This window comes from Oncorhynchus masou, chromosome 8 (genome assembly GCF_036934945.1).
Source record: "Oncorhynchus masou masou isolate Uvic2021 chromosome 8, UVic_Omas_1.1, whole genome shotgun sequence".
NCBI classification, from domain to species: Eukaryota; Metazoa; Chordata; class Actinopteri; order Salmoniformes; family Salmonidae; genus Oncorhynchus; species Oncorhynchus masou.
This window is the reverse complement of record NC_088219.1, coordinates 36,005,247-36,020,141: the sequence shown is the minus strand read 5'-3', so window position 1 is coordinate 36,020,141 and position 14,895 is coordinate 36,005,247. Positions and strand designations below refer to the sequence as shown.

Below are 14,895 nucleotides of genomic sequence, written 5' to 3'. Positions count from 1 at the left end.
GTTTAGACGTCCATGAATAGAAAGACAGATAGAAAGTGTCAGCGCCTGGAACAATGGTCAGTATGACCTCTCTCAGGAAAGACAACAACATCAACCAAAAGTCTGCTGACTCAGCACAGTCAGGCTGAAGTCAAAAGGGAGGCCCGTGTTTGTTCTCTAGACCTCATAGATCTGAATAAGTGCCAGATCTGCTGGTAGAGCTTAGGAAGGAGTCTGGCTTGGAGGGAAAAGGCCTTTCATGTTTGTGTAGAATGAAAATGTTGATCCATGCTGTTAATGCAATTTCTATAAAATCACTTTGATGCCCTGAAATAAACAGTCCACATCTGTGTTGCATGAAATTGAGCAATACAGTATTCTATGCACCAAAAAACTGTTCTCTGGGAGAGCTCCTAATATGTTGATGCTTGTAAATGTATCAAAACTATGCTTACTCAAAATTGTAAAGTTTGAGACTTTACTGACATAGCCAACGCATATACCGATTTGACTAGTTAGCTGGCAAGGTTGATACTGTCGGATGCCGACTAGTTTCGTGTTGACTGAGCAGCTTGTTGCTAGAGAACGACGAATCACTATTTTTGCTAATTTCTATCTCCGCCAACGATCGACTTCTTTTATCCGACCGTCCATTCTTACACAGATACTTCGGGTTAAAAAAAATAACTTTGATATAAAACGTGTTTACTGTGGTATGTCGTAGATTTTGTCCCTTCATCCAAAAGAATCCATATGATAACGGATATTTATCGAATCCGCAGTTTATAGTTCGATATGGGTGTAACGGCGGAAGGATACGTGACTGTACGGTATAAATACCACAGCCCTTTGTTTGCGAGAACAGAGTCGTTTCCTGGAGACAGAGAGAGGAACTAGAATATTCAAGAACACCGGTAGCTCATTTTTCCTGTAAGTAGGGTATTATCTCAAATAAGCACGAATGACTAAACATTTCTCAGACATTTAATTCAGCTTGATGTATATTTCGAACTTAGTGCTTTTCCATTCGTATTGGGTTTGTACAAGCATACGTCGACGTTAGCCAGTCAGACCAGCTAATTTTCTAGTTTACGTTAGCTACTGCAACTAGCTTGTTTAAGTAGAAATATAGCTGACTGTATGGTGTTAACTTGATTAGCTAAAAAAGGTATGTAACAGTATGATTATTTACTATTGATAGCCTTCACCTTTATTCGACATAGCTAACTTTTATTTGAGCCGCATTCAAATAGTGACTAATTTAATGTGAAATACTGCTCGTGAACTAAACCCAACTTGCTAAGATCTCTTATTTGGCTGAACGGGCATTAAATGATTAACTTAATTTCAGTTAGGCTTAATGTTAGGATTATGAGAACTTAATTTGTTATTAACAGGAGAACGTAAAATACTTGTCGACGAAAAAATGCAATGGCTGCTCCATATAATTTCCAAATGTTCAACCAGGTTGTCCGTACTTGAGGACTATCAGATTATAAAATACATTTTAGAAATAGGCGGGGTTTAAGGCTATGTGGCGTGTTAACAAGTGACGACCCAAGATGGTTCTAAAATGGTGGCACCTGGAGCCTGCTGATGTAAACGTCAGCCGAGTACTGCCCCCAATGGGAGGCTCTGCGCTGCCCTATTTAGAAGTTCGCCCACGAAATTGATATGAACACTAGATTGACACCTACAGTTTGAATCATGTATAACCAGTTTAATTTTAATCAGAAATTGCTTTTAGTGTTAGGCGTTTATTCTAAAATATTTATTTTTATCTTCCTTAGTGTCAAGATGCAGATCTTCGTGAAGACACTTACCGGCAAGACCATCACCCTAGAGGTCGAGCCCAGTGACACCATCGAGAACGTCAAGGCCAAGATCCAGGACAAGGAGGGCATCCCCCCAGACCAGCAGCGCTTGATCTTCGCCGGCAAGCAGCTGGAAGATGGTCGCACTCTCTCCGACTACAACATCCAGAAGGAGTCCACCCTCCATCTTGTGCTCCGTCTGAGGGGAGGTATGCAGATCTTTGTGAAGACCCTTACCGGCAAGACCATCACCCTGGAGGTTGAGCCCAGTGACACCATCGAGAACGTCAAGGCCAAGATCCAGGACAAGGAGGGTATCCCCCCAGACCAGCAGCGCTTGATCTTCGCCGGCAAGCAGCTGGAAGATGGTCGCACTCTCTCCGACTACAACATCCAGAAGGAGTCCACCCTCCATCTTGTGCTCCGTCTGAGGGGAGGTATGCAGATCTTTGTGAAGACCCTTACCGGCAAGACCATCACCCTGGAGGTTGAGCCCAGTGACACCATCGAGAACGTCAAGGCCAAGATCCAGGACAAGGAGGGCATCCCCCCAGACCAGCAGCGCTTGATCTTCGCCGGCAAGCAGCTGGAAGATGGTCGCACTCTCTCTGACTACAACATCCAGAAGGAGTCCACCCTCCATCTTGTGCTCCGTCTGAGGGGAGGTATGCAGATCTTTGTGAAGACCCTTACCGGCAAGACCATCACCCTGGAGGTTGAGCCCAGTGACACCATCGAGAACGTCAAGGCCAAGATCCAGGACAAGGAGGGCATCCCCCCAGACCAGCAGCGCTTGATCTTCGCTGGTAAGCAGCTGGAAGATGGTCGCACTCTCTCTGACTACAACATCCAGAAGGAGTCCACTCTTCACCTGGTCCTGCGTCTCCGTGGTGGCAACTAAGCAGCTTCTCCTCTGCTCTTAACGATGTCTCATCTTACTCTCCAATCGCACCCATTGACCACTTCTTCCCTCTAACCCCACCCTCTTGACTTACTTTCCCCTCTCCCCTAACCTCTCATCCCAGCTCTTCATTCCTTTAAATTTCAATAAAGTTCAAGCATTCCTGATATCATTGTCTTTGAAGTTCTATTTTGGGGAATGTTTCAATGTTAAACCTAAAGTGCCCTGTGCTTTTAGAGGTGAGTTCAGTACTATATTCAATAACTCATTTCAACTTCTGAAGTTGTGGCAAAGTTGGAGGTAGTTCTTCATTGTAAATATATGGGCTGGTCACAGTGTAATGGATGTACATAAGACGATGCAGTCAAGGGATACCCATGGAGGTAATTGACACCTTAGAACTACCACTTGTTCAGTCTTTCAAAAATTAAAGATGAGTTTACATTAAACCTGGAAAGATGTTTTCACAGTACTATAATAGCGATTCAGTGCCTACAGTAATTGCATTCATACTACAAGATGCCCCTGTAGACCAAGCTGAAACTCACTGCAGATTGCATCTGCCATTAAGGTAATTTGTCAATAGATTAAAAGTATTATTCTTAATGCTTATATGCAGCTATAGGAAAATTAACAGACCACTGCTAAATTTTCTGGTTTAACAGAACAATTTTGTTTAAACTACTGACAATCAGTGAAATTGTGGAGGATCGGTGATTGGTCTGGGAGTGCTTCAGCCAAGCTGGAATCGGGATTTGGTTTTTGTGAAGGACGTATGAATCAAGCCAGGTACGCCGTTATCCTGGAACTTGCTTCCTTCTGCTCTGACAATGTTCCCCCAACAAACACGGGCTGCTTGCATTTTTGCACCCGGGAGTTACCTAGTCACCCAACATTGTTAGACTGAACATGCCAAGACACATGAAGCTGTGATTGAAAATCAGGGTTACACCACCAAATCTTGATTTCTGAACTCTTCCTAAATTAAACCATTTTTAAATATGAGCTTATTTTAAATATTCATTAAGGTCTGACAACATCTTTGACCACTTGTCATTTTCTGCAAATGCTCAATCACATTTTTATTTGGGAGAAATGTCAGAACAAAACATTTTACCCAAACACCTATAAATAAAATCAGAGAAACTGATCATTTTGAGGTGGGCTCTTAATTTTTTTCCAGAGCTGTAGATGCTCATTAAGTCCAGTAGACATGAGTGCTTTAACCCCAGAAATGCTCACCTCAGAAAGCCCCTTGCATTAGGAAGAGCAGGATGCCACTGGACTGAGGGGAGATGCATGTAGACCATGTCACCTTCCTCCAGCCATAGAGACAATGCATTAGTTATATATCACTTTCACTACCATTGTTTTGTTCCCTGTTCCACGTAAAATGGTCGTTGTGGTATATTTAAACACCCATCCATTATGGAGATCTGTGAACCTGAAGTAGTAGACTCTTACACGTGTTGTGAAGATGCCTGCATCTAAAGAGAAGCAAGGAGAAGTGAGCACAGTCCATCTCATAGACACTGACTAATGTTAACTGTAGCTAGATTCAGTGTGTAGATTAATTTGGTCACTGGTCAGCTTATTCATTACCTGTGTTTGGTATGTAGGCCGTGCAAATGTTGGTGGTGACTTTTGTTGTAGACCAGGGAGGTTTTGGTATTGAGGGGTCCTACGACTCCATCAGTCAAAACAGCGGAGAAGGACGCATTTGGTCTGTTAGTGAATTCAAAGATTCACTAACAGCACACCACTACCTTCACCACGCTATATTTTGAAGCCCAACCAAAGGAAAGTCCATATCTTGACAGACCTCGTGCCAGATTATGCCATACTACAAATGTTGAAACATGGAGTGTTTCTGTGAATTTGAAGGTCATATCTAAGGTATTTTAACTGCATTCTCTCTCTTCAGCTCCTTCACCTTCCTGTCACTGGCACTCAGTCTGTCCTCAAAGGCTGTTTCCAGAAAATGGTCAATTAGGGTATCAATGTCCTTTTAGACAACACGTGTTCCCACTGTCAATGTCTGTCATTGGCCTTCAGGGTTAAATTGAACAGAAAGGAAATGAGTCTTTGAATAGGCTAAGTGGCCACTGAATCGATAAGTAACACTTTTATAACAAGCTTTAATCTTCTATCTTGATCAAGTTACAAATGTGAAGTATTCCATTCCTAAATACAGTTACTTGCATTCTCTTTCTCCAGCTAGTCTACCTTTTTCTTCTGGGGCTGCAATTGTCTTAGTGGCGCTCAGTACCTCTCCGAGAGCCGTCACCTCCTTTTTCTGCTCCTCCACCTCCCTCACTGGCTGTCATTCTGGCACCCATGGCAGTCATTACATAAGAGAGGAACGTGAGTTAATTTGTCTCATCAACTTCATTTAACTCAAATATATATTTGCTCTTATCATTATCTGCATTCTCTGTGTCCAGCTTGCCAACTTAGTTTTTTAGGAACTGCACTTCATTCTTGGTGATTCCCAGATCTGTTGTTAGTACCATCGCCATGTCTGTCTGCTCTTCCACCTCCCCCTCACTGTCCCCCAGTCAGGTCTCACATGTTCCTCAACTCCACTCTCTGCACCACCAACATGTCTCTCAGCTCTCTCAGCTCAGCCCAAATGTCAGGTGGTGGTGGTGGTTTGGCTGTTCGTTTGTTTCCGGGACATCTCTGCAGCTTCAGTCTTTCGGCTATCAAGTCCTCTCGTTCTGCTCTCTCCCTCAGTCTTGTCAGTCTCTCTGACCCCTCCACTCTCTCCCTGAGCCCATGTCCCTGAGCCCATGTCCCAGCCAGGCAAAACAGCAGCAGAAATGACACTATAAGGAAATGTACACAGCGTGATAGAAAATGTGAAACAGTGTCAAGGACTCTGATAAAGAAACACTGGGTGAGCTGACCTCATAGCAAGTCATTAAACTAAAGGCTGTGGGAGAAGGTCTCTTCGACACCATAAAGTTAGTAGATCAAGTGCTAAGAGCAGTTAATTATTCATTTATAATGATTCATCAATATGGCCAATATGAGTTTTGATTTAGTACATTAGTTTACAGTGGACGGGAAAAGTACACAATTGTCATACTTGAGTAAAAGTAAAGATACATTAATAAAAAATGACTCAAGTAAAAGTCACCCAGTGAAATACTACTTGAGTAAAAGACTAAATGTATTTGGGTTTTAATTAAATGTACTTAAGTATCACTAAGTAAATGTAATTGCTAAAATATACCTAAGTATAGTATCAAAATGCAAGGTATAAATCATTTAAAATTCCTTATATGAAGCAAACCAGACTGCACGATACATTTTTTGTAATTGTTTTATGGATAGCCAGGGGCACACATTATTTACAAATGAAGCATGTGTGTTTAGTCCTCCAGATCAGAGGCAGTAGTGATTACTGGGTGAATTGCACAATTTCCCCGTCCTGCTAAGCATTCAAAATGTAACGAGTACTTTTGGGTGTCAAGGAAAATGTATGGAGTAAAAAGTACATTATTTTCTTTCGGAATGTAGTTAAGTAAAGTAAATATAAATAGTAAAGTACAGATACCCAAAAAAACAACTGACGTAATACTTTAAGTATGTTTACTTAATTATTTTGCTAGTTTATGGCTTTAATGATGTCCCATGTTTGACTGCTTTTAGTGTCTTAAAACTATTTAATTTGAGTGGTCTACAATGTAATTTTTTGAAAAGACAACATATTTTCCAGTATCATTTGAAAGCAGAGGAGGGCGAGACAGGAGGAGAGAAGGGGAGAAGTGTGAGGGGAGGAGAGAACATAGCTCAAATGTGTTGGGGATTACCATTCAATAGGGTTCAATCTGGGTTGTAGAACAGGTATTCTATTAAAAAACATTTGAAAAGAGTTAGATAAACAAAGTTTCACTCCACAAATGATACAATAGTTGACAATATAAAATATATTGCCATAAACTAGCAAAATAATTAAGTAAAAATACTTAAAGTATTACGTCAGTTATATTGTCAACTATTGTATCATTTGTGGAGTGAAACATCGTTTATCTAACTCTTTTCAAATGTTTTTTAATAGAATACCTGTTCTACAACCCAGATTGAACCCTATTGAATGGTAATCCCCAACACATTTGAGCTATGTTCTCTCCTCCTGTCTCGCCCTCCACTGCTTTCAAATGATGCTGGAAAATATGTTGTCTTTTCATTTTTATACAGATGAGTAGAAGAACAAGGACAAGAACAACACACACATCAGAAAGATTATTTCATTTGAGCACTTTGTCCAGCATCATTATTGGTAACCCTGGACAAGTGCTATAGAGCAGTTTACTTTGGGCTAGAAGATAAAGCATGCTGCAGGACTAAAATAAGAGCTAGCCTTGACCTAGTAGGCTACTGCTGTTTCCAGTTCTTGGCCAGTTACAAGTTTACCTGTACGTTTTTGTCATAAATAAGAGTGTGCGTTTTTTCTTTGAGCTGAATCAAAAATAATCATCAATTCCAATATTGCCAGCTACACAAGTAGTGAATAGCAGAAGGAAGCATTGAATTCACCTCACTGACTTGGGTAAAATTGCATTTTTTGCTTTTGACCTAAAAAGCCCGCGCTGTCGTTTGAAAATGCAGGATTGGTCCAACCAAACACCCAAACTAGCCAATATATCAGCCGTAAATCAAGTTGATTTTTGAAACTTAATATAATGGTCCAATTGCAAAAGAGAAAAGATTGATTGACACATCATCTGTTTGAAATACACCCAATTGGGTTTAAAGGAAGGCGGGCTCATTCAGGGGCCTATATTATCGTGAATTAGCGATGTTTTTCAATTTTTTTGTCAGTTAACCGTTAGAAGTTGTAGAGCAAAGGTAGCCTAGCTAGCCAACTGTCAGAACGCATTTTTGTTAAACATTAATTAGCTACAGGTCTTACTTATAATCAACATGGTAAGTTTTCTGTCAGGAAGATGAGTGACAAACAAAACAATTTTGATCAAATGATCTAATGGTAGCTAACTTAGCTAACATTGGCTATTTTTTTTTTACATTGGCTACCTAGCTCGCTAACTTAATATTAGCTACCTCGTAACTAGCAATTCAACAATGATGTAATAGCTAGCTTAAGTAACAAATGCCAGCTTTTACACATTTGTCTGAAGAGCTAGCAAATGTGTCAAATGTTATTTCTCCACAGCGTGAGTGCATCTCTATCCACGTTGGTCAGGCCGGTGTGCAGATCGGGAATGCCTGCTGGGAACTGTACTGCTTGGAACATGGGATCCAGCCCGATGGGCAGATGCCCAGTGACAAAACCATTGGCGGAGGGGATGACTCCTTCAACACTTTCTTCAGCGAGACCGGAGCGGGAAAACATGTCCCCCGTGCTGTGTTTGTGGACCTCGAACCAACTGTTGTTGGTAATGATCACCATTTGCTAAAATATTGACATGACTAAGATTTTTTACGTTTATTTTTCAAAATCCCCACTGAACTGAGTTCTGATTTTTTCATAGATGAGGTTCGCACCGGGACATACCGTCAGTTGTTCCACCCGGAGCAGCTCATCACTGGTAAAGAGGATGCCGCCAACAACTATGCTCGAGGCCACTACACCATTGGCAAGGAGATCGTCGACCTGGTGCTGGACCGAGTTCGCAAGCTGGTTAGTAACAGCTTGCGAACTCATAGCGATGTTTTTCCAACTGCTTAGCTATGTAACTTTACTTGCAAGCTACTTGAACAGGGTTGTACACCAGTGAGGCCAGTCAGTCCCTAATCTAGTGTCTTGCACAGGTCAGTTTTTTGGGATCTGCACCCCCTGCAACGGTCACATCAATGCCAAGCCTAAACTGATATTCAACATCAGAGACTGTAATTGTTGGACTTAAAAAGACTGTTAAAACACCACCAAATCATCTTCAAGTTACAAAACAATTGGTATAATAGAAAGATATGTGATTGTAAGCAAGGTTTGACATGAGTATGTCTTAGCCAAATATCTGTTTGGGCTTGCAGTCTACAAATTGTTTGCAATTACGTTCTGGCCCGCTGACCATCAGATCAAGAAAAAAAATGGCCTCTGGTGGAATCTAGTTGATGATCATTGGGTTAAAGGGTGCAAAAGGTGCCTATATTTATTTAGTAGGCTATTAGCTGTTAGCATTAGCATTTACCAGCCGCATTGTTTTAAGATTTTATATGGCCTGTGTGTAGTGTAAATGAACAAAAGCCGGAATTAATGTAATAATTAACAGATATTTAACTAGATAGTTGTAAACAAATACCTGCTTGCATTTTTGCAGGCTGTGTATCCATCTCCCGGGTTGTTGTCCTCAATGCCTCCCAAAATCCTTCCAAACTGTGGAATTTCACTATCATAACCTTTCTTTTTATTTCTCCTGTTACATTTGCCAATTTTGCATGATCTAGAATTCAGGGAAAATAAACTTAGCAATGTATTGTCGAGTGGCGGAAGGGAACATATGCTTGGACAAATTAGGAATGTTTCAGCACTACACAAATAGGCCTACGAATGGACAGTTCCCTGCTCCACTCTCACTGCGTGGCTTGTATTCTAGGCCTGGCTATGTCAGCCTCACTGCTCAAGTAGCCTAATGGAATTTGCACCACAATTTAAACTTAAGCTCCTGTGGTTGTTTAAAAAAAAAAATAAAAAAAGGTATTATCTTGACTTAAAAAGTTTCTGGTCTGCAATATAATTGTTCTGAACCATGGGCTGAAAGAACGTTTTGTTTCCCACCAGCTGATTGTTTTTGCGGGTCAACCGCAGCGAACCATAAGTATTCAACACGATGCAGGGCTCTACCCTTACCCCTTGTAATCTCCCCCTCCAGTCGGACCAGTGCACTGGGCTTCAGGGCTTCCTGATCTTCCACAGCTTTGGTGGTGGAACCGGTTCAGGTTTTGCCTCTCTGCTCATGGAGAGACTGTCTGTGGACTATGGCAAGAAGTCCAAACTGGAGTTTGCCATATACCCCGCCCCTCAGGTATTTCTAAGGTTTAGTTGCTCACACTAATATTTGGAAGATTTCCACGTCAGCAAAACTGGTACTGTACTTTGTCTTTGTACTCAATACTTGTGTTTGTTTAATATGTACATTTTCATTATGTGTAACCTAAAGATGACTGTTCTACCTCTTGTGTATGTGTTCAGGTGTCCACAGCAGTGGTGGAGCCCTACAACTCTATCCTGACCACCCACACCACCCTGGAACACTCAGACTGTGCCTTCATGGTCGACAACGAGGCCATCTACGACATCTGCCGTCGTAACCTGGACATCGAGCGCCCCACTTATACTAACCTCAACAGGCTCATTGGCCAGATCGTCTCCTCCATCACAGCTTCTCTGCGTTTCGATGGAGCCCTCAACGTGGACCTGACTGAGTTCCAGACCAACCTGGTGCCATACCCCCGTATCCACTTCCCCCTGGTCACCTACGCACCTGTCATCTCTGCTGAGAAGGCCTACCACGAGATGCTTTCTGTGGCAGAGATCACCAACGCTTGCTTCGAGCCAGCCAACCAGATGGTGAAGTGTGACCCTCGCCATGGCAAGTACATGGCCTGCTGCATGCTGTATCGTGGGGATGTGGTGCCCAAGGATGTCAATGCTGCCATCGCCACCATCAAGACCAAACGCACTATCCAGTTTGTTGACTGGTGCCCCACCGGCTTCAAGGTAAACAAGCAATGGGTTTATTCATTCAGTGATCTATGTTCCTAAACCTTTTCAAGTACACTTGGTTAGTCAGATTATTCTACTTTTTTTGTTCTTGTGCCCTGTAGGTAGGCATCAACTACCAGCCACCCACGGTGGTGCCAGGTGGAGATCTTGCCAAGGTCCAGAGAGCTGTTTGCATGTTGAGCAACACCACAGCCATCGCTGAGGCCTGGGCTCGGCTCGACCACAAGTTTGATCTGATGTACGCCAAGCGTGCCTTTGTGCACTGGTATGTGGGAGAGGGTATGGAGGAGGGGGAGTTCTCTGAGGCCAGAGAAGATCTGGCTGCCCTGGAGAAGGACTACGAGGAAGTGGGAGTGGATTCGGTGGAGGGAGAGGCTGAGGAAGGAGAGGAGTACTGAATCCTGACCTGATTGAAAAATGTTTTACTGTTGTTTGGTAATTTTAATAAAAGTTCTGTTTTCAGTCCATTCTCCTGTGGATTTTTCCCTACATGATTTGCGTGTAAGCAGGAAAATATACCTTATTTTTTCACAAAGTTAATCAATTAACAATTTCTGCACAGAATATATAACTCACTATGTCCAATTGATAGAACAAATGGAGCTTACTGGGACATTAGGCAGAGCACACATAAGTATCAGTTAAAAATATATATTGATTAAAAGGAAAATGGGTAAATCAACCAGTCTGCTCGTCTTGTTTCAAGATCATTGTAAATTCCTATGGAGTATAAAACAGGTGTACAGTACCAGAGGGGGCTTTTGAAAAGGTCTTGTTTGAAGATTTGTAGATCATGTTTAATATGAATAACCAAATTCTAAGATTAACAGGCTTAGGATATCTTGTGTTTTGTTCAATGAGATAATAGCAGTCATTGAACATTACCTTTATGAGTTATGAAGCCTTTAGGTACTTTTTTGTTATAACAAATTCTTCAACATTCACACAAAGTGACATTAGTTGATGCAGATTATCTCAGGGGGAAAAAATGAGATATTCTAAGTCTAACAAAGACCTTAATTTCGGTATTTATCTAAAAACGCCATTTGTTTTCTTAAAAGGCTTTGTCCAACATACCATGGTGGAGTTGGTGCCTACAAAAATACACCATTACTATTTCTCACGATTGCTAGTATTTATTTTTTACCTTTATTTAACTAGGCAAGTCAGTTAAGAACAAATTCTTATTTTCAATGACGGCCTAGGAGCAGTGTGTTAACTGCCTGTTCAGGGGCAGAACAACAGACTCGGGAGTTTTGAACTTGCAACCTTCCGCTTGCTAGTCCAACACTAACCACTAGGCTACCCTGCCGCCCCGATGTACCCATAGGAGCAAAGCAGTAAGTGTTCCATCAGTCTGCTGTGATTTGTTGAACCAATGCAACTAGCATTACAAATACATTCCATTGCATGAGCCACATAAATTGTCATAATTTAAAGGGAATGGAAACACTATGATTTAGAACATCAGCTAACTAAATCGTCATATTGGCATTGTTGCATCACTGGCAGGAGAGAACATTTTGGAACTCCCCAAAAATTGTTGAATTTCCCAAATAGCTCCGAGTCTGAGAATTAGTTTATTACAGAGAATTAAATAATATTAGGGAGCTAATAAACCTACTGAAACCGTTCATGTTTGAGCCGCTCGTTGCCCCTGATCAAAGAGTTTGTTCTCGTAGCAGTAACAAACACAGATATGCCGCTTGAAACACCTCAGCTCGGAGGTCGGCATAGGCAAACAAACTGGTGTGAGGGGAAGCTGCCAGATAATGGCTAGGGTATGAGTGTGTTTCTTAACTTTTATTTATTTCACCTTTATTTAACCAGGCAGGCCAGTCGAGAACAAGTCCTCATTTACAACTGCAACCTGGCTAAGATAAAGCAAAGCAAAGCAGTGCAACAAAAACATCAACACAGTTACACATACAAACGTACAGTCAATAACACAATAGAAAAATCTATGTACAGTGTGTGCAAATGTAGAAGATTAGGGAGGTAAGGCAATAAATAGGCGATAGAGACGAAAATAATTACAATTTAGCATTAACACTGGAGTGATAGATGTGCAGATGATGATGTGCAAGTAGAGATACTGGGGTGCAAAAGAACAAAAAGATACATAAAAATATGGGGATGAGGTAGTTGGGTGTGCTGTTTACAGATTGGCTGTATAAAGGTACAGTGATCGGTAAACTGCTCTGATAGCTGATGCTCAAAGTTAAAGGAGATATAAGTCTCCAGCTTTAGTGGTTGTTGCAATTCGTTTCAGTCATTGGCGGCAGAGAACTGTAAGGATTGGCGGCCAAAGGAGGTGTTGACTTAGGGGATGACCAGTGAAATATACCTGCTGGAGCGCTTGCTATGGGTGGGTGTTGCTAAAGTGACCAGTGAGCTGAGATTAGGCAGGGCTTTACCGAGCAAAGACTTATCGATGACCTGGAGCCAGTGGGTTTGGCAACGAATATGTAGCGAGGGCCAGCCAACCAGAGCAAACAGGTCGCAGTATATGGGGCTTTGGTGACAAAACGGATAGCACTGTGATAGACGACAGAGTATGAGTGTGTGTGTTGTAGAGAGATGGCAGCGATACAGCAGAAAATCCCAGCGGATGGTGGCTGTATTACATCCAGTCAGAGGTTCAAATCAAATTTTATTGGTCACATACACATGGTTAGCAGATGTTAATGCGAGTGTTGCGACACGCTTGTGCTTCTGCTTCTAGTTCCGACAGTGCAGTAATATCTAACAATTTAGCTAACAAATTCACAACGACTACCTTATACACACAAATGTAAAGGGATGAATAAGAATATATACATATAAATATATGGATGAGCGATTGCCATGCGGCATAGGCAAGATGCAGTAGATGGTATAGAATACTGTATATACATATGAGATGATAATGTAGGATATGTAGACATGATTAAAGTGGTGTTATTTTAAAGTGACTGGTGATACCTTTATTAAATCTATTATTAAATGTATTATAGTAGCAAGAGATTTGAGTCTGTATGTTAGCAGCAGCCACTCTATGTTAGTGATGGCTGTTTAACAGTCTGATGGCCTTGAGATAGAAGCTGTTTTTCAGTCTCTCGGTCCCAGCTTTGATGCACCTGTACTGACCTCGCCTACTGGATGATAGTGGGGTGAACGGGCAGTGGCTCGGGTGGTTGTTGTCCTTGATTATATTTTTGTCCTTCCTGTGACATTGGGTGCTGTAGGTGTCCTGGAGGCCAGGTAGTGTGCCCTCGATGATGCGTTGTGCAGACCACACTACCCTCTGGAGAGCCTTGTGGTTGTGGGCGGAGTAGTTGCCGTACCAGGCAGTGATACAGCCTGACAGGATGCTCTCGATTGTGCATCTGTAAAAGTTTGTGAGGGTTTTAGGTGACAAGCCAAATTTCTTCAGCTTCCTGAGGTTGAAGAGGCGCTGTTGCGGCTTCTTCACCACACTGTCTGTGTGGGTGGACCATTTCAGTTTGTCCGTGATGTGTATGCCGAGGAACTTAAAACTTTCCACCTTCTCCACAACTGTCCCGTCGATGTGGATAGGGAGGCGCTCCCTCTGCTGTTTCCTGCAGTCCACAATCATCTCCTTTGTTTTGTTGATGTTGAGTGAAAGGTTATTTTCCTGATACCACACTCTCGTCGTCGTTGTTGGTAATCAAGCCTACCACTGTAGTGTCGTCTGCAATCTTGATGATTGAGTTGGAGGCATGTATGGCCACGCAGTCATGGGTGAACAGGGAGTACAGGAGAGGGCTGAGAACGCACCCTTGTGGGGCCCCGAGCTTAATGACAGTTTGGAGCATACTGTGATGTTAAATGCTGAGCTGTAGTCAATGAACAGCCTTCTTACATAGGTATTCCTCTTGTCCAGAGGGGATAGGCTCCTGTCAGTCTGTCTGGATGGCAATGTATTTATTGGACTTACCACTAATTCTTATGAAGGACTTCCTTGCAGAAGATGTATTTTTTATATGTAAAAAAATGAAATAATTGTGAGTGCACAACATTTAAAAAATATATATTTTATTTCATTTATTTATTATGAACACAACAAATACAAAATAATATGTTACTCGACCAGTCAGCAGCCGAGATACCAGTTAAATAATTTGTCAAATTTAGCTTGATTATAAATTGTTTAAGGTTTAATATCAGTAGTGGGTAGGTGTTTATCATCAGCGCTGTTTGGCGCGTTAGTAACACATTTAACGTTTGATTAAACGACCGGAGTCCGAATCGCAGACAGTATCATTATTCATGAAATCTCATTCTAACCAATAATGGGGCGTGTTCATTATAAATACATTGTGATTTAGTTTCGGATTCAGGCGAACTTTTCTCATGCTTTTGGTTGCAGAGCGTACATGCTGGCAGTTTATCGCCAGTTCACCCTATGGGTACAAGAGAGAATTGGACGAGGTGTACGGTATCTCATCCCTGCGTGTGTCGTTTCTTCCATAAAACGCGCATAGCCAGAAGCAAAGCCATTG

At 41.9% G+C, this 14,895-nt stretch overlaps 2 protein-coding genes across 3 annotated transcripts; both read left to right on the top strand.

Annotated features, from left to right (window-relative positions):
* The first annotated feature begins 814 nt into the window (after positions 1-814).
* LOC135544583 (polyubiquitin-B) lies at positions 815-2,861 on the top strand. Its single transcript, XM_064972312.1, has 2 exons — positions 815-909; positions 1,770-2,861. The coding sequence occupies exon 2, from the start codon at positions 1,777-1,779 to the stop codon at positions 2,692-2,694; it is 918 nt and encodes a 305-aa protein (XP_064828384.1). The 5' UTR covers positions 815-909; positions 1,770-1,776; the 3' UTR covers positions 2,695-2,861.
* A 100-nt stretch (positions 2,862-2,961) lies between these two features.
* LOC135544582 (tubulin alpha chain, testis-specific) lies at positions 2,962-10,852 on the top strand. 2 transcript variants are annotated; one of them, XM_064972311.1, is made up of 6 exons: positions 2,962-5,058; positions 7,877-8,099; positions 8,196-8,344; positions 9,537-9,689; positions 9,857-10,384; positions 10,492-10,852. In XM_064972311.1, exons 2-6 carry the CDS (start codon positions 7,979-7,981, stop codon positions 10,786-10,788), a joined length of 1,248 nt encoding a protein of 415 aa, XP_064828383.1. In that variant the 5' UTR covers positions 2,962-5,058; positions 7,877-7,978; the 3' UTR covers positions 10,789-10,852. The 2 variants fall into 2 exon arrangements, with proteins under 2 accessions (XP_064828383.1, XP_064828382.1); XM_064972310.1 differs by lacking the exon at positions 2,962-5,058 and having other exon boundaries at positions 7,505-8,099.
* Positions 10,853-14,895: the final 4,043 nt, after the last annotated feature.

What these genes read in the sequence shown, in the direction of transcription:
- LOC135544583 (XM_064972312.1), top strand. Translation starts at nt 1,777, where the DNA reads ATGCAGATCTTCGTGAAGACACTTACCGGCAAGACCATCACCCTAGAG.
- LOC135544582 (XM_064972310.1), top strand. Translation starts at nt 7,814, where the DNA reads ATGCCAGCTTTTACACATTTGTCTGAAGAGCTAGCAAATGTGTCAAAT. An exon ending in CCTCGAACCAACTGTTGTTG is followed by an intron (nt 8,100 to 8,195) that starts GTAATGATCACC and finishes ATTTTTTCATAG; the next exon opens with ATGAGGTTCGCACCGGGACA. An exon ending in CCATATACCCCGCCCCTCAG is followed by an intron (nt 9,690 to 9,856) that starts GTATTTCTAAGG and finishes GTATGTGTTCAG; the next exon opens with GTGTCCACAGCAGTGGTGGA.